At 37.4% G+C, this 22,732-nt stretch overlaps 1 protein-coding gene across 2 annotated transcripts in view; it reads left to right on the forward strand.

Moving 5' to 3' along the window:
* The window catches only part of GPBP1 (GC-rich promoter binding protein 1), a 40,482-nt gene extending 18,194 nt beyond the window's left edge, over nucleotides 1-22,288 (forward strand). For both annotated transcript variants that reach the window (XM_085212540.1, XM_085212542.1), the window contains 10 exons: nucleotides 2,833-2,952; nucleotides 8,016-8,139; nucleotides 8,612-8,835; nucleotides 9,490-9,556; nucleotides 11,001-11,185; nucleotides 11,994-12,134; nucleotides 12,556-12,711; nucleotides 15,212-15,396; nucleotides 21,043-21,145; nucleotides 21,816-22,288. In XM_085212540.1, coding sequence (XP_085068666.1) covers nucleotides 2,890-2,952; nucleotides 8,016-8,139; nucleotides 8,612-8,835; nucleotides 9,490-9,556; nucleotides 11,001-11,185; nucleotides 11,994-12,134; nucleotides 12,556-12,711; nucleotides 15,212-15,396; nucleotides 21,043-21,145; nucleotides 21,816-21,959 — 1,392 coding nt within the window. In that variant the 5' untranslated portion in view covers nucleotides 2,833-2,889 and the 3' untranslated portion in view covers nucleotides 21,960-22,288. The remainder of the gene's footprint in view (nucleotides 1-2,832; nucleotides 2,953-8,015; nucleotides 8,140-8,611; nucleotides 8,836-9,489; nucleotides 9,557-11,000; nucleotides 11,186-11,993; nucleotides 12,135-12,555; nucleotides 12,712-15,211; nucleotides 15,397-21,042; nucleotides 21,146-21,815) is intronic.
* Nucleotides 22,289-22,732: the final 444 nt, after the last annotated feature.

A 22,732-nucleotide genomic window follows, 5' to 3' on the forward strand; every position in this document is an offset into this window, starting at 1 on the left:
GGTCTTGAACACCTCTAGGGATGGAGCGTCACCAGCTTCTATGAGCAGCTCTGTCAGCACCTCACCACTCTGAGTAAAGAACTTCTTCCTAACTTCTATCCTGAACTTCCTCTCTTTTAGTTTAAAACCTCTCCACCTTGTCTTGTCTCTGTCAGACCACATGAAAAGTCAGTCCTCCTGTTTATAATATCCCTCCAAATACTGGAAGGCCACAGACAGATTTCCCTGGAGCCTTCTTTTCTCCAGACTGAATAAGCACAGCTCCTTCAACCTTTCTTCATAGGAGAAGTGCTGGCAGCCCTCTGGTCATCTTTGTGTCCCTCCTACCCCAACAGCTCTACTTTTTTCTTGTGCTGGGGGCCCCAGGCCTGAATGCGGTACTCCAGATGTGGCCTTACAAGGGCAGAGCAGGGAGAGTCAGTCACCTTTCTTGCTACTGGCCACCACTCTTTTGATGCAGCCAAGGATACTGTTGGCCTGGGCTGCAGATACACGCTGTTGTCAAGCTTTTCATTCACCAATGTCCTGAAGTCATTCTCTACAGGGCTGCTATAAGTGGTTTAAGCATAGCAAGTTCTGCCTGAATCATCAGAGTAGTCTTTCTGGCCTTCCATTCACACTTTGAGATCTGTTTTCAGCTTAGCAGGAATACCTTCCTGAGAATGAAGAGTATCCTAAAGCTACTCAATATTTGCTTGATCATCTAAACAGAGTTCCTGCTGCTAATGAAAATGGGGTTGTCAAAGCTGGGTAGCTAGGAATGTTTCTGAATTGAGCACAAATTCTTTTCATGGCAGTTGATTAAGTAGTAATGTTTGACTTATGCTTGACTACTTTCCTAAAAACAGTTGCAGTTATTTATTAAGAAATAACAGTGTTAGTGCCTTTGCCTCACACCGAATGTCTGGTTCACCAAAAAATCGGTAATACTTTCTGGATCCTTTCATATGTAATAATTGGATTGTATTGAATCTCTTCTTGTTTCTTAAGACAGTAGTTTTCTTGTCTGAAAATTACTTTGTTGTTTTTGTTGTCCTGATCTTCCAGGACTGATACCTCTTCTAATCCTTTTGAAAGATTTCATAATTCTGCATGTTGGATTAGAAAGTTGTATCTGAGGAAGGAAGGGAGAAATTTTTTTTCTTAGCCTGTTCATATTAATTTGCTGTTAATTTAGCATCTCTTACCTTGTTTTGTCGTACACTATAACGTACACTATTTTTTGTTTTCTGTGTGGTTACTGATCATGATTAATTAATAAAAGTTGATTAAAAAGATAAACCATTTTTTGTAATGGTTCTGTGACTCTAGAACTTCATTGTTTTGTAGTCAGACGTAATTGGATTTTTTAGAATTTTTTTATGGAATTTCTGTTGAGGTTAATTTAGGAGAACACATTGGATGACTTTAGTACACTAATCCAAGACAAGTTAAATGGGTGACACATACTTTTATACTTGTTTTTATTGTAGTCTAGTTGATTTGGTGCATCCTGCTTTATAATTTAACTCTGGTATCATAGAATCATAGAGACACCAAGGTTGGAAAAGTCCTCCAAGATCATCCAGTCCAACCGTCCACCTATCACCAAAAGTTCTCACTAAGCCATGTCCCTCAGTACAGCATCTAAATGTTTCTTGATCTTAGATACCTAAATAAGATTAGTACAAGGTCATGACAGAAAAAAGAATCAGCAACTCAACTTCATGCAATTAAACACTTAGAAGTCTGCTAAGCTTCTTCTTAGATATTGCAATGCTCTCCTTTTTCACTGAAAGTCTGAAATAGCCCAGTCAGGCCAGAATGCAACAATAATTATTGGTTATTATCAGTTATGAAGTTCAGATTCCACAGCTTTTACTAAAACTTACTCAAATTACAGCAGTTAATGTGTTAAGTAACACACATTTGTGCATGCTGATCTGCAATTTCTTATGTGGAGACATGAAACGCATATCTCTATACAATACCTTGCCTCTCCCTGTAACATGCATTTGGATGTTAATTCTTCTTACTGATAGCTGAATTTCTAGTACTGCTTATATGATACTTGAAATGCATTTTAATCATTGACAGTTCTACAGTATCTAGCTGACGAGCCTGATTCAGTTAACCCTATACTCCTTTCAGCATTTCATCCATTTCTTTCAGTGCTATAGTTCAGCTTTAAGTATTGTAGTTTGTATTATCTTGCATTCTTCTATTTACTGACAGATTATTTTTTTTGCTTTTGGGTAGAAAAAGTACTCTTGGGTTTTGACTTAAGTTGTTATCTTGTCTGTTTTCAAACTAGACAATCCTACTGGATTTTGACAGTATCTCTAAATACTTAGGCTCTGTTTCCATTCAGTCTTGAGAAAATACGGGCATAGGCATTTTAGTCTTGAGGAATATTAACATGATGACTGATATTAATTTTGGGGGGCTAATTTGAAAAATCAGCTTCTTTTAGGAAGCTAATAAAGAAGCTCCTACTGTCTGTTCTGGGCAGTACTAGAAAGTATTTCAATGTGATAATTTTTCATATCTCTCTAATCAGACCTTACACAAGATCCTTCATCCTGTTTCTAAGGGAAAATGAAGGAATGAATGTTAGTTTTATTTTTATGATCTTTATGAAAAATTTCCTTGGTGTGACTCTTCAGTAGTAACAGGATAAATATTGTGTAGTGAAGTAAAGCTAAGTAAGACTTCAAACCACACCTGTCTGAGAAAATAATACAAGAAAACATAAAGGAATTAATGATCAAAACATCACAGGTGTGATATTCATGTAAGATAAACATCTGAAAAGCACTCATTTCTTGTTTTCTTTTTTTTTTCCAATTGTAGGGACTTGCCACGAGGTGCTAAAGCCTTGTTTCATTGATTTGGAGAGACTGGACCTAAATGGCGCAGCATGACTTTGCTCCAGCCTGGCTTAGTTTTCCTACTCCACCATCATCAACAAAGGTATGTCTTTCTGTAGTTCTGATCCAACAGTTTCATTAATAAACAAGTCTAAATGTCATAGCATTGGTCATTACAAAAATATGAGTCTGTTCATGAATGTCGGAAGAGTGATAACAGGGTAATTCCTGGCAAGTCTTACTGTTGTAATTTAAATAGTTGAACCTTGGTTATCAAGTTTATACCTCCAGAATTCGTGCTTGAACAGCTGAGTTCAAGGAAGGAAGCATGTGCACAGATTATCAGAGCTGTTCTTGGGTTAAAATTTTTTTCATTCATAGTTTGAAATGAGTTACTGCATTGCTAGAGGAAATGAGATCAAGGCATGTCCTTGATGATCTCACTTTTGGTTTTGCTTTGTGTCATATACATTTTAGAAAATGTTTTTTCTTATTCGATCAGTCAAGTGATTAAAAAAAAAAAAGATTTTGAAATAGATTTTCTGTAATGACTCTTCAGTTGTTGGTGGTAACTGTACATCCTCGCTGTGCCTGTTCCACCTAGGCTATAACTACTCAGTTAAAAAAATGCAGAAGTTAACTTGAGAACGAGAAATAGCAATCCCTGAATCATTATGGTTTTTAGATATTCTTGAATATATGTCGCTCGTATAAATGTTTCTTTTTTTCTGTCATATCTTTCTATCCTTTTAAACTAGTTTTTATGCAGAAGTAGAGGCAGCACTGAACATTTTAAACTCTTGTCATCTATTTTGTTTTTCTATTTGTAGACTTGCCTTTCTTTTAATCTTTTGAAAGTAATGTCTGTGTCTGCAGGTATGAGAATGATAGTGCTTTGTTTTAATATGTAAATTTTTTTAGTATTTCATTTTTATGGAAATTTCAAATGTGGAAATAGGCCTTCGCTATTGTTCAGTGCACAGTCAGCACACGGCACTGGTTGTGTCTCCATTGCGTTACTTAACTACCTACACACGTGCACACATGCATTTTCTTTTTTTTTTTTTTTTTTAATTCTCTGTCCTTAACTTATGCCTCTTTGTATTTTTTTTTCTATGCAGAACTAACTAACTTATTTATTTTGGGTAGTCTAGCAGCAGCTTTCAGTTGCTGTTAAAGAAACTTCAGGCTTATCAGTTTTCAGATGTTCCTGTAATGTTTGTTTTTATTCAGCTTGATTACTGAAATTAACTCTGTGATTTATTCTTCTGTGGAAAATACAGATATTGGAAAGTAATGGTCAGAGCTTAGTTCAATGTCACAACAATAAAGCACTTAATCTCCACGTATTCCAAGAATCTACTGGAAGAGATTTACCTGCATGCTTACATTTATACCACTGTATCGACATTATCGATTGGGGTTCTAGCAGTACTCCAGTACTACTAAATAAATGTATTTACGGTATGGGTTGTCTTGTGTCAACTGCTGCCTCAATTGTGTGTTCTATATAGTTCTGTACTATGAGAGTGGTGAGGTGCTGGAACAGGCTACCCAGAGAGGCTGTGGATGTCCCATTCCTGGAGATGTTCAAGGCCAGGTTGGATGGGGCCCTGGGCAGCCTGGTCTAGTATTAAATGGGGAGATTGGTAGCCCTGCATGTGGCCGGGCGGTTGAAGTTTGATGCTTGAGGTCCTTTCCAACCCGGGCCATTCTGTGGTTCTGTGATTCCAAAAACTTTGTAGCTGTATGCTTTTTCTATTATGGTACTTTTGTTCCATTGTCTGTTGTGTTACCTCTTCCTTCAGTGAAGAACATTTTGTGATATGTGGCCCATTTGGTTACTAGACACTTGAACAGTCTTTTTGGTCCTACCCATGTGTGGTAATTCATAATGTATATAATCAGGTTTATTCTGTCACTCCTATATAAGAGGGATTTCAGATGTGACCTGTACGGATTTTCCATTCCCAATAAATCCTTGAGTAGGTGTTTGATGCTTCCTGTATCTGAACAAGGCAACTGCAGAGAAGAACAGATAAGAGAGATGAAGGATGGGATGAAATAGGAAGTGTCTCATGCAAAGTGGAGCTAGGATGAGGCAACAGTATCAGTAGACTTGAAAAGGAGGAACTGAACTCTGCCCTTTCAGCTTATGTTTCCTGGAGGAAGCACTGTGGGAAACTGTTTTTCGGCAGTTTGGGTCCTTCTCCATCCTGGATTGCTAGGGCTGTTTCCTCAAGCAGGTAAAGGCTAGTGTTAGAAAAATCTATAGAATGAAATTGGGAATACAAAGGTGCTTTCTGTCAATGGTTTATGGGCTCGTTCGGCTCAGTTCCATGACTGGGATTTTGTGAATCCACGCCTCTGGAAAAGGGAAACTGGGGACCCCAAAATAATTAAAAACAGCAGCAATGATCTGAGGAGAAACAAACTAATTTACTAAATATAGTATCAGAATGTAATATAACACACCATAAAACAATATAATTAGAATTGAAGCTAATAAGTATGAGAGTGTCCGAAAGGTGGATAAGCCTCACCATAACACTGAGATGAGATGTGCAGTCCAGTTGAGTAGCAGAGAGGAGAGCAGACAAGGAAGGTGGCATCAGGTGACCTTGCCAGGGGTTATATCTCCTCTCTGACTGCAAAGCCCCCTGGGGTGCGTAGTTCTTCTCTTCCGGACAGGTGCCCAGAACTGGAGCATAAACAGTTTAAATCCTAGTGCACTACATGATGTTGTGATGTGGAATACCAATGACCAAAAGTCATAAAACCATAACAGCTTTCTTAATATGACTGATACAGCTCACATTTTGACTGAAATCCACTTCATCTATTGATACTCCTTTCTTATTACTTATTACTTAGCTAAGTAATCAACTTAGTAAGTTCTAGCTTAGTAATCAACTTCTGCTGAGAAGCCTTATTTCAGGCCTGGAAATAATATATTTGCATCAGTGCAGTACTGCAATTGGGCTGACGTGAATAGTGAGGCCATCTTGGAATACAGGCAAAGTTTTTCTGGAAGGATTTCTGTACAGGACGTCTGAGGCAATTGCAGATGGGTGAATTTCTTTCTTTCTTTTTTTTTTTTTTCAGAGTTAGCTGTTACTTTGTGTTAAAGCAGTAAGACTTATGCTTCAGAAATCTGTTTTGCTTTGTTTCTTGTCAGGCTGAATTGAGTCAGATAATTTCTCAGTTTCCAGAAATTGCTGATAAGTATCCTCTTGATTACGAAGTTTTCTGTATTCTTTGCAACAAGAGTCTTGATAGGCTGATATCTCCATCATGTGGGGAAAATGCAAACTGCATGATCTTTGTACACAGTGTAGCAGCTCCAGATGCGTTATATCAAGTACAGCTTAAACAGTATATGTAAAGTGTTATCACTTACACTTTGAGAGAGTGTGATTGTTCTTCAAGGTTATTAAAAGAAATGAAACTCCAAAGGCAATATTAGTAGGTTATGTTGTGTAAATTAACATGCAGAGCTATATTCTAAAATGTTACCTACCATCGGCAAGTCTGGAGCTTTTGGATTTTAATGGCTAATTCAAAGCTTGCTTATAACTGACATGGAGATTCCTTACCATTTATTAACCACATAAATCACTTGACAATTTTTTGTTGCTTTCTGACTGCTTGGTTGTTTTTTCTCTTCTTTCCTCTCCCATCTCCAAGTTTGCAGAGTTTCCAGGTCTCAAATTGAGAGGGATTTCTATAAAATTTGATAATGCATACTTCATATTTAAATGTATTTATTGTTTATTCGAGGTTGAATTTCAAATAGTGGATTTTGAACAGCACCTTGAGTGCTGCAAATTGTATTAATAGAAGAACTAGTGAATTTTTGTGTGCTGGTCCCTTGATAGAGTTGGTGATGGGAAAAAAAATTTCAGCATACTTTCCAGAGCAGCAAAATCTTTTACTGTGGCTTCCTTTCATTTTTCCTACTTATTTTGATCAGTGGAATAATTAAAATATTACTAGAGTTAATGGATAACAACTGAATTTAACTCTGGGGCTTAAATTTTCACTCATGTTCATTCATGGCTGCATTACAATGATATTTTCAGTGTTTATCTTTGTAGTTACAAAAGATACACCATTTCTAAATGATGCATCATGTGGGTTAATGGCAACAAGTAGAGCTGCATTTGCTATTAGTCTGAATTCTGTAGTGTCAGTGTTAATTATATAAGGCTGCTTTTGAAGTAATGACTCCTATTTTATTATGTTGATCCATGATGTCAGAGGTGAATGTTGATGGTACAGCAGTAGACATTGTATCTTCCCTCTAGTATCCAATTACTTTTATACTGTGTGACAGGTGGCAGCAGAAGGGCAGTACCCACTGGTATTCATTGGAACTTGCTGAAGTTGATGGAGACCAAGCAGTGGACATGAGCACAGCATGGCAGTGGGTGGTGTGTTTTAGCAGCGGTGATGTTGGCAGTGGGTCACTTCTGTTGGAACAAATTTTTGTCAATGTGGCTCTCATTAATGGCTGGTGAAACTGCATAGCTAATGGTGGTGAATCTGTTGAAAGAGATTGTTTTGTAGCAGAGAATTTGCTCTATCTAATAGTGTTCTTATGGTCTTTGTATCTGTTGTAAATTCAGTGGCATATGGGAAGTGGTTATCATGACAAGAACTTCTTGCATTTATATAGCCTTGCAGATTATGCTTTGCCTTTTTTTTTTTTCTTCACGTGTTTTCATCATCTCTTCAGATGTGTCACTCCCACTCTTGTCTAAGGCAGTGCTCAATTTTGCTTCAGTTCTGGCTTCAGGTTATAAATTTTAATGTTTGCCTTCCATTCCCAACTATGATCTTGTGTCCTTCCTTACCTTTTTAAAATTTCTCCTTTGCTGTAACGCATCACTTGTCTCCATTCTGCTGCCAAACTTAAATAAACACTTGCATTTTTGCTGTGTGTCACAATCATGGTCCTCAGCGTTTTTTGGTATCCTCGAGTGGAAAATATACCTTCTGATTCTATTGGTTTAAAGGATGATGACATAATTTTGAACATGCATATACTTGAGAATTGCTGTATCATCTCCCAAAATCTTTTTTAAAATTGTATGTACCGAATAATACTTATGTTAGAGTTCTGATAATTCAGCTCTTGTTATTAATCAGATATTTTCTTTACAGTCATCATTGAACTTTGAGAAGCATTCTGAAAATTTTTCATGGACAGAGAATCGTTATGAAGCAAATCGCAGAAGGCACAACTCTTCTGATGGATTTGATCCTAACACTGGACGACCTAATGGAGGTATAATTTAGATTTCATGAAATGTTTTAAATGCATTTACATCATGGCTTTCTAGCATTCTGACTAGAAAAAAAAATCTTAGCTCTATCTTAAACACTATGTTCTGTAGTAAAACAGAGGCAACAGAAAGTCAGATCTTCTTGAAGATGGTAGGAGGAGTATGGGTTGGTTGGAATAGTCCATTTCTGTTGAGAAAGGCTGTGGAGTTGATTCTTTGGCCAACACATGTAAATGAAAAGCCAAGAAAGGAGGCTGAGTAATCATTATATTGGACTTCTGTCATCTTTTTCCATCACTGTTACGTGAGTCTTTCCTGCTGGTTGTAGTGAATGAAAACTTAAGTTCACTATGCAGTTACGTCCCACTGTATAGATAGAGCTGCTTGCTTAAATTCTCTAACAATTTTGCAGAAGCAGATTTGTTGTTCCAAAACTACTTATAGTTATGTTTCTTTTAAATTTAAAAATCTAAGGGCATTTTGGGAGGAAAGAGAAGAATGGTTGGCGTTCACAAGGCAGAAATGGTACAGAAAATATAAACCACCGTGGAGGATACCATGGTGGAGGTTCCCGCTCTCGTGCCAGCACTTTCCACTGTGGAAAAAGCCAGGGACTGCATGAGAACAATGTACCTGATAATGATCCTGGGAAAAAGGAAGAGAAGGAAGTACCCAAGCAATTTGAGGCTGAGGATTTTGTAAGTTAATTGTGATTATAGTTGTTGTTTCTGCAAGTGCCATTTTGTCCATTACAAGCTACTTCATGAGATTTTACCAGTTACAGATCATCATATAAGGCATCGCACTTCCCATAGGTAAGAGGGTATGAGTCATTTGTCCACTTACTTGTTTCTCTTCTTACTCTCCCATTTTTATCATTGCATTTTTATTATTGCAGAGTGAAATTAGCTGGGTTCTGAGTTTATACTCTTTTGCCACGGTTTACTGTGGCATATGTATTAAGCTCTATGAAATTATCTTATTTGATAATCTAAAGTACTGACAATGTGGTCTTTCTGACCATTTGGAATTCTGTGTTTCAACCTAGAATTCTAAGGTGTAAGAGGAAAGCAGAGCTTTCTCTTTGAAGAGCCATACATCATTGTATTTTGTTTTGTGGATTTTTCATTGTTTTGTTTTCCGTGGGCAGTTAATATAATGGTATTGACTGTTACTTTAATGTTGGAGAAGAGAAACAAGTAAGCATTGATAAATTTGGTGCTCAGAGGAAATATTCTGTCTCCATTTAAAAATCTTGGGCAGCGGATACTGTCATGATTATTTATTTAATTGGTCCTAAAATTCAAGAGTTTTAAATTTTCATTTTAAATAATGATATATTTTCCTTTCAGCCGTCTTTGAATCCTGAATATGAGAGGGAGCCAAACCAGAATAAATCTTTAGCAGCGGGTGTGTGGGGTAAGTATTTTTAATGTTGAATACAAAAATGTAAAAAAATGTTTTATTCGAAACACAGGAGTTTCTTTTAGGATATTACAAAGATGCGGAAATTACAAATTGAGGAAGTTTCGATATTATTGCAGTGTGAGAATCTTCTTGTAGGAGAGGTAGCACTTCTGTTTGGATATAAATGCTGGTCTCTAGATGCAGCCACAGCTAATGTTCTTAGCCCAGAATGAGTGTGCATCTTTTTGTAAGGATGTCAAGAATTTGTCTCCCAGGAGGAAATGTGCTAAAAGTAGGTCACTGGTATTAGTGGTGTGATTTCTAGCTTTGTGAAAGAATGCTTCTTAGTAATTAGAACTGTTGAAAAGATTGAAGAGAAATCATGACATGGAGGTCATAAACTGGTTGATGCTGTGTCTAGAGTAGTTTGCATGCACTCCTGTCATGTTTATAGAGGCCTCAGGGTGGTATGTTTGGCTCTAAACTGAGCTGTTAATATGCAAATAATAATTCTTCGTAATCTTAGAGGAAAATATAAAAGCCATACTTTCTTTTGAAGATGTGACAAAAAGGGCAAACTATATTTTGGGGTACATTAAACACAACATAATCAGTTATTAAGAGGTGATTTTTCTGTTATATTCAGTGTTAGTACACCCTAGCCGTGCAGACTGATGTTGAGATCATTGGAAGCATCCATAGGAGGTATCAGAGCTGGTAACAGGACTGGACGGCATGTCTTGCGATGAAAGGCTGAGGGCATTTGGGTTGCTCAGTCTAGAAAAGAGGAGGCTGTTCCCCGCAGCTCCCTGAGGAGAGTGAGCTGAGGGAGGTGCCACACTCTGCTCTTGGGAACTGATGGCAGGACAAAAATTGCACAAAGCTGCGAGGGAAGGGTCAGACTGGACAACAGGAAACACTTACTTACAGTTAAGGTGGTCTAACACTACAGGAGGTGGTCTAACACTACAAGAGGCTTCCTGGTTAGGTTGTTGATGCCATGTGTCCATGTGTTTTTCAGTGGTCAAGAGGCTTTTGGGTAATTCCCTCTAATGTGCTGTAACTTCTCTTTAGCTCTGAGGTAGTCAGGCAGTTCTACTAGATGATATTTGAAGGCCCCTTCCTACTGAACTGTTTTATTCTATTAGCAATTAACAGTATTTTGATATTAGATTTGTCAGCAAGAGCAGTGTAGCTAGTTTCTTTGACTGAGGAATATCTTTATTTTTTGAAAGTAAAATTCTTGTGTTGTCAAGATCAATTTTTTTACTAATGATGGCTGTGGAAAATAGAACAGGTCTTCAGTTTATCTGGGTTTGTACAGTAGGTTATTTTGGAACTAATGCTGAAAAAGTTTCTGCTTTATGCCTCTGGGCCATGTGGCTATCCAGTACCCTGTGAACTAGAAACTTAAGACTATATACATGCACAAGATTTTTTTTTTTTTTTTTTTTAGAGTATCCTTTGAACCCTAAATCCAGATCTCCAAGGATGCTCGTCATTAAAAAGGGCAGTACAAAAGAACTGCAGATATCTGGATTCCCTGTAGTAGGAAATCTTCATTCACAGCCAGTAAAAAATGGTACTGGCACTAATGTTTATAAAGGATTAGTCCCTAAACCTGCCACTCCATCTGCAAAGGTGAGTCTTTGATAGTATTGGCATGAATTACATGCTGGGAGGGGAAAAAAATTAAAAAAAAAAAAACAAAAACCAACTACATTCAGAATTAGAGCTATTTCACCCTCGACAATTTTGTACATAAAGCATACTTTCAACTATTGGAAGTATTGAATACTTCAAGAGCCATTTACCCTAGAAGTAACTCAAAGTGCTTTATTTTTTTTTTTTAATTCTACTGTACTGTAATTGAATTTCCATTTATTTCTCATTTCACATTTTTTGAGAAGCCTGTGAGTTGTTCACATGAGAACGATGTTTTTAATTTATGAAATAGCATTACTTTTTGCATGCATATTTTTAACAGAAAAGGAGAGCAATAACTGGCTTAAAAATACCTTCAGAATTTAACCCAATTCCTGATGTGGGTATCTGGTCCCATTCCATAAGTATTTTTCCATGTTCATCTTTTGGCTTTGGTCTGGGAATTTCTCTATTCCTGAGAGATCTGATGGAGCTGTTCTTAACTGTGCAGCTTAATGCATTAAAAACATTAATTGCAGTTGCTGAAGACTCTCATGTTTCTTATCTTAATACATCTGATATGGCTGTTTTAATTGTTTTTAGATCTAACTGTTTATATGAACAACATAAACAGCATTTGTGAGAAGATGAATTGCTCATAAACAGTCTCTATCCTACAGGAAAATATGTTTATGCAAAGTTACGGTTGTAAACAGTTGTAATTGTTTTGCTTTTGCTTAGTCATTTTTTTGAGATTTTTAAAAATAATCCTATTGTATTTAATGATTCCTTATATATTTTTAAGCATACACAGTGGAAAAGCCAAGCAAAAGAAAATAAAATTGTGAATCCATTTCCTCTCGAATCTTCATATGGTAGTGGCAATTTCAGTCCTTTCAAATCAATTGCCAAGGCATTTCCTGTATCCCAGAACTCAGTGAGAGAGGTAAAGCAATGGCTGTAATTTTAATTGCATGTATGTAATTTTTAATTTGTTTGGTTAAATAAATGGATAAATAGATTTTGTATTGAACTGTGTTAAATAAGTATATTTTTTGGAGTAAATGTGAGAGTGGTTATCGTGGAAATTACCTTGGTGGTCTTCAGATACTGCATGGTTTTGTTTGTAGGTTTGGTTTGGAGTGAACATAGTGCACTAGCTCAACTATTAGCAGTGCTCCATAAACTTGAGTCCCTTTGTCTGTGTGTGACGAGCATAAACACTAAAATACAAATGTTTTCCCTCTGCTTTGGACTCTGAATATACATGCAAGACTAATTCCTGAGAAGCTTTGTGTCTTTTGTTCAGTGTTTTATTGATGATTGTACTTCTGATAGTCCTGTTGTTATTTCATTCCCTACATTAGTGTAATCGGTCAAATTCTTCATCCCCTGTTGACAAAGTTGGTCAGCCTCGTTTAACAAAATTGACTAGAACACGGACTGATAAGAAGAGTGAATTTTTGAAAGCACTGAAACAAGATAGAGTGGAAGAAGAGCATGAGAATGTTGGGCAAGAGAAGGTAATTTTTTTCATACCTGTTGTATACCCAGCAGTAATGGGTTTCAGACTGAAAGTAACCTATGTTTTTTTCCTCTGCGCAGCTGGATCTCTAGATGCAGGAAGGGATTTACTTTTAGGTGGATTTGCTCTGAATGCTACTTTCTCCACTGAGTCTTAGTGATTTGTTTTTTCTACTGCCAGATTTGATGATGTCAGTATTCCAAGGACATCTTAGCCTTTAGCAACAATAGGATCGTTAAAGTTGGAAGAGACCACTAATACTACCTAGTCCAAACATCAATCCATGTGTCCGCAAAACGTCATCACTCATTGTGACATCTAACCTTTTCTTGTAAACTTTCTAAGGTGATAACTGCCATCTCTCTGGGTAACCTGTTTCAATAAAAAGAATAAAGAAACTTGATATACTAACCTAATCTTTCAGGAGGGCAGTGTCTTGCACGTTGGCTGTTAATAATCTTAGAAAAATAATGGAAAAATTTGGTTCTGCTTTTCAGATTGTTTCCTTTTTAACAAGAATTCTTACATACCCAGAAGCACTCTCTGTTCTTAATGTAGTCATAGGAGCAGTATTTTTATTTATGCACATATAAGGGACCTGTTTTTGCTTCCCAGTTGATACCAAGGAAACCTAGGCTGTATGTATTAACTTGTTAGGTTTCTTTCTTGTTGGATCACTCCATGTTGTGCCTGGCTGAAATTGAGAATATTCATGTCTCCACTACCAGGAAGTAACAAGCTGTAAGCAGGGTTAGCTTATGTAGTATGGGCATTAGTAAGTAATATGTTATTTAGGGTGAAGTGATTACATGAGCAATAAAACAGAAATTGGTCTTGAAGAAGAATTATTTTGATTCAGAGGTATGGAAAAAGAAATGGTGCAACTGCGCACTGCTCCTGAAAGTGAAACTGACTTTTCTGACCTTGTTTTGATTTTGGGTAAAATAAAACTTGAGTGTATGTGTCAGCTACATCTTTTCATTAGACATTCTGTTTCTGTGTACTCTAGCATGTTGGATGCAGGGGTGTTTAAGAAATGCAAAGAGGTTTTGATTGAAGCTTAGAAAGATGCTGGGAAACAGTGTGGAACAGTGGAAATTACTATGTGAACACGATAGGAGTTTGAGTTCCTGGAATTCTTTTGAATTCTTAATATCTTCACGGTACTTGAACTCAAATGCATTTGATTGTCCCACTGTACACAGCTGTTATTCAGAGACAGTGTATTTGGGTGGAAAAAAAAAAAAATTAGCAGTAGAAGTCATAATATCGTTGGACATTTGTATGTAACACGCATCTTTGAGTATTTAGTAATTACATGTATCTTGTTGCCATTGATGTTTAACTAATGGAAAAAAGTTGAGGTTTAAAAAACCAAAACTAACAATCATGTGCCGGTAATTCTTGTACTACTTTCCACAGTGATGGGGATTGAAATAATCTGGCAGATGGTGATGGGCAGCAGCTGAGTCATGCTTGAAGGAAGCTCTGTTGCCCCAGTACATTTAATACATTAGAGTTCTTGAATGTTCTTATGAATGATCCCTGATAATCTGAGTTAGATTCTCCATGTTTGTGATTTAACAGCTAATTATATATTTACTGAGATATCTTTTTTAAATTTTAAGAAATCTTTGGTGGGCATTCTAAAGTTACTGGAAGCAGCTATCTCTGAGTGAAGGGGGAATGCTGTTTATGGTCTCAATCCTGTATTCAGAAATAGGATTACGTATAATTCAAAACTTGCTGATTGAGTGATTACTTCCTGCTACAGATAGTACTGTTTTATGCCAGCTCTGAGGCTTTTGTTGTCAAAAAGGGGCTAGCTTGGATAATGATCATGCTCTCTTCTTTGTTCTGATAGTTGCTAAGACTTCTGAAGCTATTTGGCTAATTACTAAGTAAGAATTAGAAATTGGTGGAAGAGCAGAATACAGAGAAATATTTTAGGTTAATAGGATTAAAGAACTTTAAAAAGCTGTGTGAACCCTAACAATGTTTTCTTAACAAACTCTCTTCCAAGTTCTTATGGCTAGTAAATTACCACTGAAGTAACAGAGTGAGAAGTACTGTGGATGTAGTCTGAATGTAGGGAGTCTGAACATGCAGAAGGTGAGTTTTCTGGTTGATACATGGTGACTGTGACCTGCCCTTTAAACCAAGTAGTATGTGCTTTCAAACTCTGCCAGACACACAGAATATTTATTAAATTAGGAACCCTGTTTTTAAGTTCAACAGATAACTTTCATACATTTACAAATAAACTTGAATTTTTAAGATATGTTTAAAACTTTGTAGAAAAGTTTGAGGTAGAACCCAGGACTTGCTTTCTACTTTAATAGTTCAGTGGTATAACTTAAGAGTTGTGTAGTGTCCATGTATTGTAATGCTATTGAAATGTAATTCTCCATTTAAGTTCAGCAGAATCGCTCGACTGCAGCATTTTCAGAGTGCAATTTACTTTTGAACTATGCAATATGTGTATTATATTTTAACAGGATGGTGACTCCCTTAACTTACATAACAGCAACAGTAGTCATCATGAGAGAGATATAAACCGAAACTTTGAAAATGAAATTCCACAACAGAATGGCAATGCTTCAATTACATCTCAACAGGTCATTCGATCTTCGGCTTTTCCTCAGGCAAATATTCTTTCAAGCTCGCTTGAGGCAGAGCACAGGTATGTGCTTCTTACATAAAATGCTTTTTCATCGTAAGTAGTCACATCTTAAATTCTTACTAGCGTAGAATTCAGAATCTGATAATTGAGAACACAAAATGTATTTTAAGCATACTGTAAAAGATTTAAGTTTAGTAGTACTAATTCAACATGGAATTACTTTATTTCTAGTAGACCTTATATATATTGTCATCTTTAACCTGCTCTACTAAGAATTTATTTCCTTGTAAAAAAAAAAAAAAATAAAGCAAATGGATCTGCATATCTCAGAGGAACAATGCATATCATTCCTATTTCTTCTAATGATGCTTTAAGTGCTGCATATTATGTAAAACTCCAGCCACTTTTTCCTTTTTGCTAGATAAAATATTATTTTTATAGCTGTTTGATGTGTTTAGTGGGATTCTAAGACAGTGCAGTGGAAAGGGAAAAATAAATTCAAAGGATTGAAGTTAATAGTAACATGATAGAAATGAGAATGGCCCTGCCGGGAAGTCATAGCTCAAGTCTGGAGATGAGCTTGTTGTGAACACTTTTAAACTGTTTCTTGTAACTAAAGAAATACAGAATCTATTTACAGTGATTGTATGTTATTCCTCTCCCACTCATTGGCTACAGGGACAGAAAACTTGGGCTGCTAATGCCTGTGGGCAGTAGTTTTTGACTAGAAGATAGAAGTTGAATCTAACTCTTATTGGTTAATTTAAATTACTTTGAATTGCCTTCATAGAGTTTCTAGGCAAGCTTCTCTGTGATATTCCAGAGATACTGTGCATCTGTATTCCGTACTAGGCTCTTGACTGTGACCTGTGTCATGTAACAGGTATTGCAGTAGGCCTTTAAGAGGAAATCTGGATTTGAAGTGACCAACTCACTGGAAGCTTGTGCATGCCTAATAACTGAATTGGCACATGTGCAAAATGTGTTTTGGATTTTCCTTCTGCTACAGAAAGCTTCACTGTACTCTGATTATGTACTTATACTGCTGATGTGAAGTTTACTAAACTGAAGTGCAATTTTTTAAGTGTAGTTCCTAATGTTGCTTTAAAGATGCAGTGGTCCTGTCAGCTTTAGATGATGTTGGTTAAGTTCATTAGCTACTGTCCTCAACTTTAACAGAAGCAGTGTAGCTATCCACTTAATTATACATAATACTGTTAACATTCTAGCATGCTTGCAGTAAAACTTTATAACAAATTATTGTTGCTAAATCTATATCACTGAAAGTATTTTTTGTCTGTGTATGCAAGTGGATATATTCTGTCATAAAAGTTTTAGATGACATAAATATTATTTGTTCTGCTTTCTGATGGTACCACTTTTCCTAGCAGTCACATTGTCTAATTGTGTCTAAACAATACAGAGGATGCAACTTCCATTATTGTCCTGTTAACTTTTTTAACAGACTCAGTAGTGCTGTTCTCTCCCTCTTCTACAGTTCTGGGCTTTTAATGTGGTTTTAATAATGGTTAGTGATACCATTTTAGTCACTTGCACATTTATTTGCTGTACTTGTGTTGTATTTGGACCTAGAATTTTTTCTAGGCAGGGTTTTACATCAGGCATCAACTTGAATCATCTTACAACCTCTGTTTTAATACATTCAGTGTTATCCAACTCTGAGTGTCAGTTTCCTGTGCCAGTTCTGGCATATAGTATTAGAACACTTTTTACTTTTTGTGAAACAGCTTTTATTTCCTTTAAGACACAAGGTCTGCAGGTGTTTGGTTTGCCCAAAGAAGGTGCTTATCCTTTTGGCAGAATCTTTTCAGTCAGAGAATATGCGAACATGATTAAATGCCACAGTATCTTCACCGTAAGATAAACAATGGGTATCAAAACCTTTTAGCTTGCCTGAACCACGCTTATTGAAGAGCAATTGTCTTGGGCTGCATATACATGGATTGCTCGAAATGTAATGTCTCCTATTTATTTCCATGGAAACTGCAACAGATACAATGAGCACAACAACTCTGTTTGATAGAGAAAGTTCTCAGTTACGAGACATATTTTTTCAACATAGTCACCATGATTAGCTATGCATTTTTGCCAGTATGGCACGCTTGTCAGAACTTGCCAGAGAGGATGGTTGCTGTTATCACTGCTGAAAAGCACCACCCACTCCCTCACTGTGCTCACATCCACTGTTAGGTCTCCAGAAGTATCACAGGACTGTAGGGACTGGAAGGGACCTCTGGAGATCATCAAGACCAACCCCCCTGCCAAAGCAGGCTCCCTAGACTGGATTGCACAGATGGGTGACCAGACAGATCTTGAATATCTCCAGCGAAGGAGACTCCACAACCCCGCTGGGCAGCCTCTTCCCATTCTCCATCACCCTTACTATGAAGAGTTTGTACGCACATTTGTGCAGAATTTCCTATGCTTCAGTTTGTGGCCATTTCCCCTTGTCCTGTCTCCACTCACTGCTGAAAAAAGTTTGGCCTTGTCCCTTTCCTTCCCACACTTCAGATATTTATAGACATTGATCAGATCGCCTCTGAGTCTTCTTTTCTCAAGGCTGAACAGATCCGGGTTGCTCAGCCTTTCCTCAGTGAAGGGGAGATGCTCCAAGCCCTTTATCATCTTTGTGGCCCTCTGCTGGACTCTTTCCAGGAGATCCCTGTCCTTTTTGTAGTGAGGAGCCCAGAACAGGACTCATTATTGTAGGTGAGGCCTCACCAGGACAGAATAGATGGGGAATATCACCTTCCTTGACCTTCTAGCCATAGTCTTTTTAATGCACCCCAGGATGCCATTGGCCTTCTTGACCACCAGAATACACTGCTGGCTCTTGGCCAACCTGTTGTCTACCAAGGTCCCACTTTGAAAAGTGCCTCTGCAGCAGATCATCCCCCGACCTGCGTTGGTGCATATGGATATTCCTCTCTGAGTGCAAGACTCTGCACTTGCTTTTGTTAAATCTCACCTGATTCCCTTCTGCCCAAGTCTCCAGCCTGTCCAGGTCTTGCTGAATGGCAGCATGACCTTTTGGTGTATCAGCCATTCCTCCTAGCTTAGTATCATCAGCAAGCTTGCTGAGGGTGGACGCTATCCCCTTATCGAGGGCATTGATTGAGATGTTGAGCAAGACCGGACACAGCATCAACTCCTGGGGAGCACTGCTAGATACAGGCTTCCTGGACTCTGTGCTGCTGATCACCTGAGCTCTGCCAGTCAGCCAGTTCTCAACCCATCTCACTGTCCACTCATCTATCCCGCAGTTCCTCAGCTTTATTGTAAGGATGTTGTGGGAGACAGTATCGAATACCTTGCTGAAAATCAAGGTAGACTACATCCACTGCACTCCCCCTATCCATCCAGCCCTTAACGACATTGTAGATGGCTACCACATTGGTCAAGCATGACCTCCCCCTTGTGAACCCACCAGTGGATGCTGTTGTTTCTGTGTGGAGGAATTCAGTGACACGCCTTTGCTTCATTCGCATTTCCATGACATCATTTTGTCAGACTGTCCCTCTATTGCCGTCTGTCACATGGCAACAAAATGTAACAGAATATTGGTGGGAAGGTTCAATCTCTACTGCCATATCACTCACATCTGCCTGTGGTGTTACGGGCAAGTATAATAAAATGAGGCATTACTTTTGGAGCAGCCAAATATATATAGTAAGAAAAAAATATATATATATATGTAGTATATATAAATATGTGTGTGTATATATATATAGTAAGAAAATATTTTAATTTTTAATATTTTTATCAAAACATTATGGAAAGAAAGAGGAGCGAAACCATAAAACAAGTGGAATATTTAATCCTGTTTTTGCAAAACTAATGCATCAGGCTGGTTGATGGAAGTGGTTGCTATTCTTTGTCAGTTCTCAAGGTGTTCATCAGAGATTTTTGATGAAATTTTGCTCTTCCAGTGCTTCATCCTTAAAAATAATTATTCATAAATGTACGCACTACCAAAAAGCAATGAGTAAGGCATGTCTCTGAAGTGAGGGAGATTTTTCTTTGTTAAGATAGAACTTAGAGGAAAGCTTAATGATGAGACATCCAATTTTTGAGTGGAATATCTGATTGCAACTCTATCTAGTTCATTTGAAAACTAGATAGTAGTCTATTTCTGCTGGCTGAAAATGGAGTCACAAACATAGATTGATGATTGTTTTGGCAATCTTGAAACCGCTTTCAAATTCCTTTCACTAAACAGAAAGCATCTGCATACTTATTGCTATTCGCTGTGTTTAGCCAGTGTATCAAAATGCACTATTTTCTGTAACTTGAGTTGGCATTGCACTGCACCCCCCCATGCCCTGGTTTCAGCCCAGACAGTGCTGGCTGCACACTGTTGTTTTCTTGTTGCTGAGCAATGGGTACGTGCCTGGGGTTGGGCTGGCCTGCTCAGCAGGGAAGGACTGCCACTGTGATGACCTGGGGCAGGCCGCATGCAGCCTGTGAGTTGGACATGCCTGTGATCAACCCTGTTTTCATAATGTCTTCACATCTAAATGTATTTTTCTGTGCATGGTTACTCTTCTCCCATTTTTGGCACTGGCTGAAACACTTGATAATTTCATCCTTGGATACCTCAAATGTAATCATCTGAAGGGTGTGTCTCTATTTCTTTTCGTCCCTGCATCCCAAAACTTGCTCATAGTTGTAGTCACATGGAAGGACATCACCAGCACTTCTCATAGCTGCTTTGTTATCCAGGAAAGAAGTCTGCAGACTGCAGATCTGTATGGATCTTCTTCTCTTAACGCTGTTTTTGAGGAGTTACTCTACTGCTCCACCAGAAATATATTTTTTCTTCTCTACCTTAGGTAGATGTCTCACCTTAAAATGAAAGTATCACTTTCTTCCATCTTGAACCTTAGGAATATGATGAATATCATAGCAGTAGCCAAGGTCACTTGGTTGTACTCAAGTCATTTCCCTGGGATAACATGTATCTTGAGAACACAGATTGCAATTTGATGTGCTGTGAAGTCCACAGTATGCCAACAATGGATAAGCTTTCAAGAGAAACCCCATGCATCAGTATCTGAATTTGTACACGTTCCAAATTGTTTTCGCTTCTGCTTTATTTATTGCTGCAGTTCTGGAGAACACCCATCCAATTGAAACAGAACAGGAAAAACATATATATATTTATATCTATATTTTAATGCCTGATTTCCATTAGAGTTTATTTGGAAATTTTGTCATCTTATGCTAAGAGCAACTTTGTCTGGGAATGTTATCACTGGTTAGAAATAATCCTGGAGTGAGGACATTCTGTGCCAGTATGTTCACTAGATTTATTGAGGAAGCTGCATCTATTTGGTATGTGAAACCTGATGGCAGGAAATGTAGTGCTTGACATATGCAAGTGATGGACAGGATATTCACTTGAAATTAATACTTTATCTAACACATTCTTAATGCTTAATTTTTACAGCTTTTAAACCCAAAGATAGAGTGGCATAACAGCATCAACTGTGAAGGATCTGATAACTTCGTAACTTTGTGCTTGTAGAACTTACCTTAAATTTTTGCATAAAACTAGATTAGAAATCTGTTTGGAAAAATGGTAAACTAATACATTTATTACACATTTTTACACCTGTATACAAAGAGCTTGAACTGTCTTTGTGTGTGTAGAAATTCCCTCATGTTTCTTATTTTATTTCTAAGGTTGTTAAAGGAAATGGGCTGGCAGGAAGATAGTGAAAATGATGAAATTTATGCTCCACTGACAGAAGATGAGATGAGGGAATTCCAAGTCATTAGTGAACAGGTAATGCTATGCTAATGTTCTGTTATGAACTTACAGTTGGCCACTCTAAGTATCTTATCGTGAGGAGGATCTCCAATAGTTCTGATGGATAGAGATGATGCCATTTCAGTACCCTTTTTCTTTCCTTTCTTGCCTCCTTTGCCCTTTCAGAAGAACAGTTGGTTTAAAAAGATAGGGGAAGCAGTACTTATTTTCAGCATTGCAAGTTGCAGGCTTGCACAGGATTTCTAGCTCTTCAGCTCAACCTGAGGAAAGGGAATTTTCTGTCACGGTTTTTGTGCAGTTTCCTTGTCTTGCTTCACTGGAAATTGAGGAAAATGCAATTCACTAGGCGATCTTGACATTCTGCTTTGTTTTTCTGAAAAAGGGGCTGTTACAGGAGAGACCATATGGGAGGGCCTACTTGGGAGAACAGCTGAGGAAGTGGATGGGAAGAAAGTATATTTGATCACTGCAGGAGCTTAGCTTAGTGCAATTGGAGAAGCTCTTGGAGGCAGTTAGCTGGTTCAGAAATGAAGCCTCTCAGATGAATTTTTCTTTGTATGCATGTATAACCGATAATGCTGTGGATCCAATGTAGCTCATAGACTAGGATACAGGGAATGAAACTCAGTGGTTTGTTGTGTTTAGCTCATCCTCTCCCTAAAAACATCTTGTTTTCCCATTTTAGTTACGAAAAAATGGTCTACGGAAAAATGGCCTCATCTGTAATTTTAAATTTAGCCCCTGGAAAAACAGCACTTTCACACCTGCTCTGGAAAATGAAGATTCTGAGACAAGCAGCAGTGATACATCAGATGATGATGATGTATGAAGATTTCTGTAACATCTCCAGAAGCTTGTTTTGATACCATGAAAATATGGGGATGTATTGTCCAAAAAAAAAAAAAAAAAAATTAATATATGTAGTAACATGCCCTGCGAGAGGAAGAATGATGGAACTGCACTCTGAAGAAAGCAAGAGATGTTGTGTTGGGTGTGTTGAACGTTACTATAATTTCTTTGTTAACGAATGTTGTAGAACAAGGACTTGGGTTGACTCAGCATTGACTGTCTTCATCGCTGCAGCATTTCTGACTAGCAATGTGACAATGTAACAATTCAGACTTTCTCATTTAATAATAAAAGCAAGAAGAATTATTATTTTGTGTAACGTCTTGCAAATCTTCTGTCTTAAAATATCCACATCTACAGAGATAAAACAGGCAGCTTGACACAGTGTTTGGCTTGCCAAATCATTTTTTTTCTAATAGTGGAAATTCTTGAGTTCACTTTATATGCGAAAAGGGCAAATTGCATGTCTGATAAAATGAGCATAAGGCACTAAAACTCTTTTCCTTATTTTTTTTATTTTTATAACTAACCTTTAAATTGAAAGCTTTATAGGGTATTATAAGACCCAGTATTTTCACACTGAACAAACTCTTGTGGGAAAATAAGCACTTTACTATTTACATGCAGAAAAATTATTACACTGACTAGATTTTGTCCTCTACATGCAAAATAAACTGATATATGGAGCATTGTCTCAGTGCATAGCATCAAGAGTGTTGTTTTTAGGACTAGTAAATTTTGTTTGCATTTATA

This window comes from Meleagris gallopavo, chromosome Z, assembly GCF_905368555.1.
Source record: "Meleagris gallopavo chromosome Z, MGAL_WU_HG_1.1, whole genome shotgun sequence".
Lineage (NCBI taxonomy): Eukaryota > Metazoa > Chordata > Aves > Galliformes > Phasianidae > Meleagris > Meleagris gallopavo.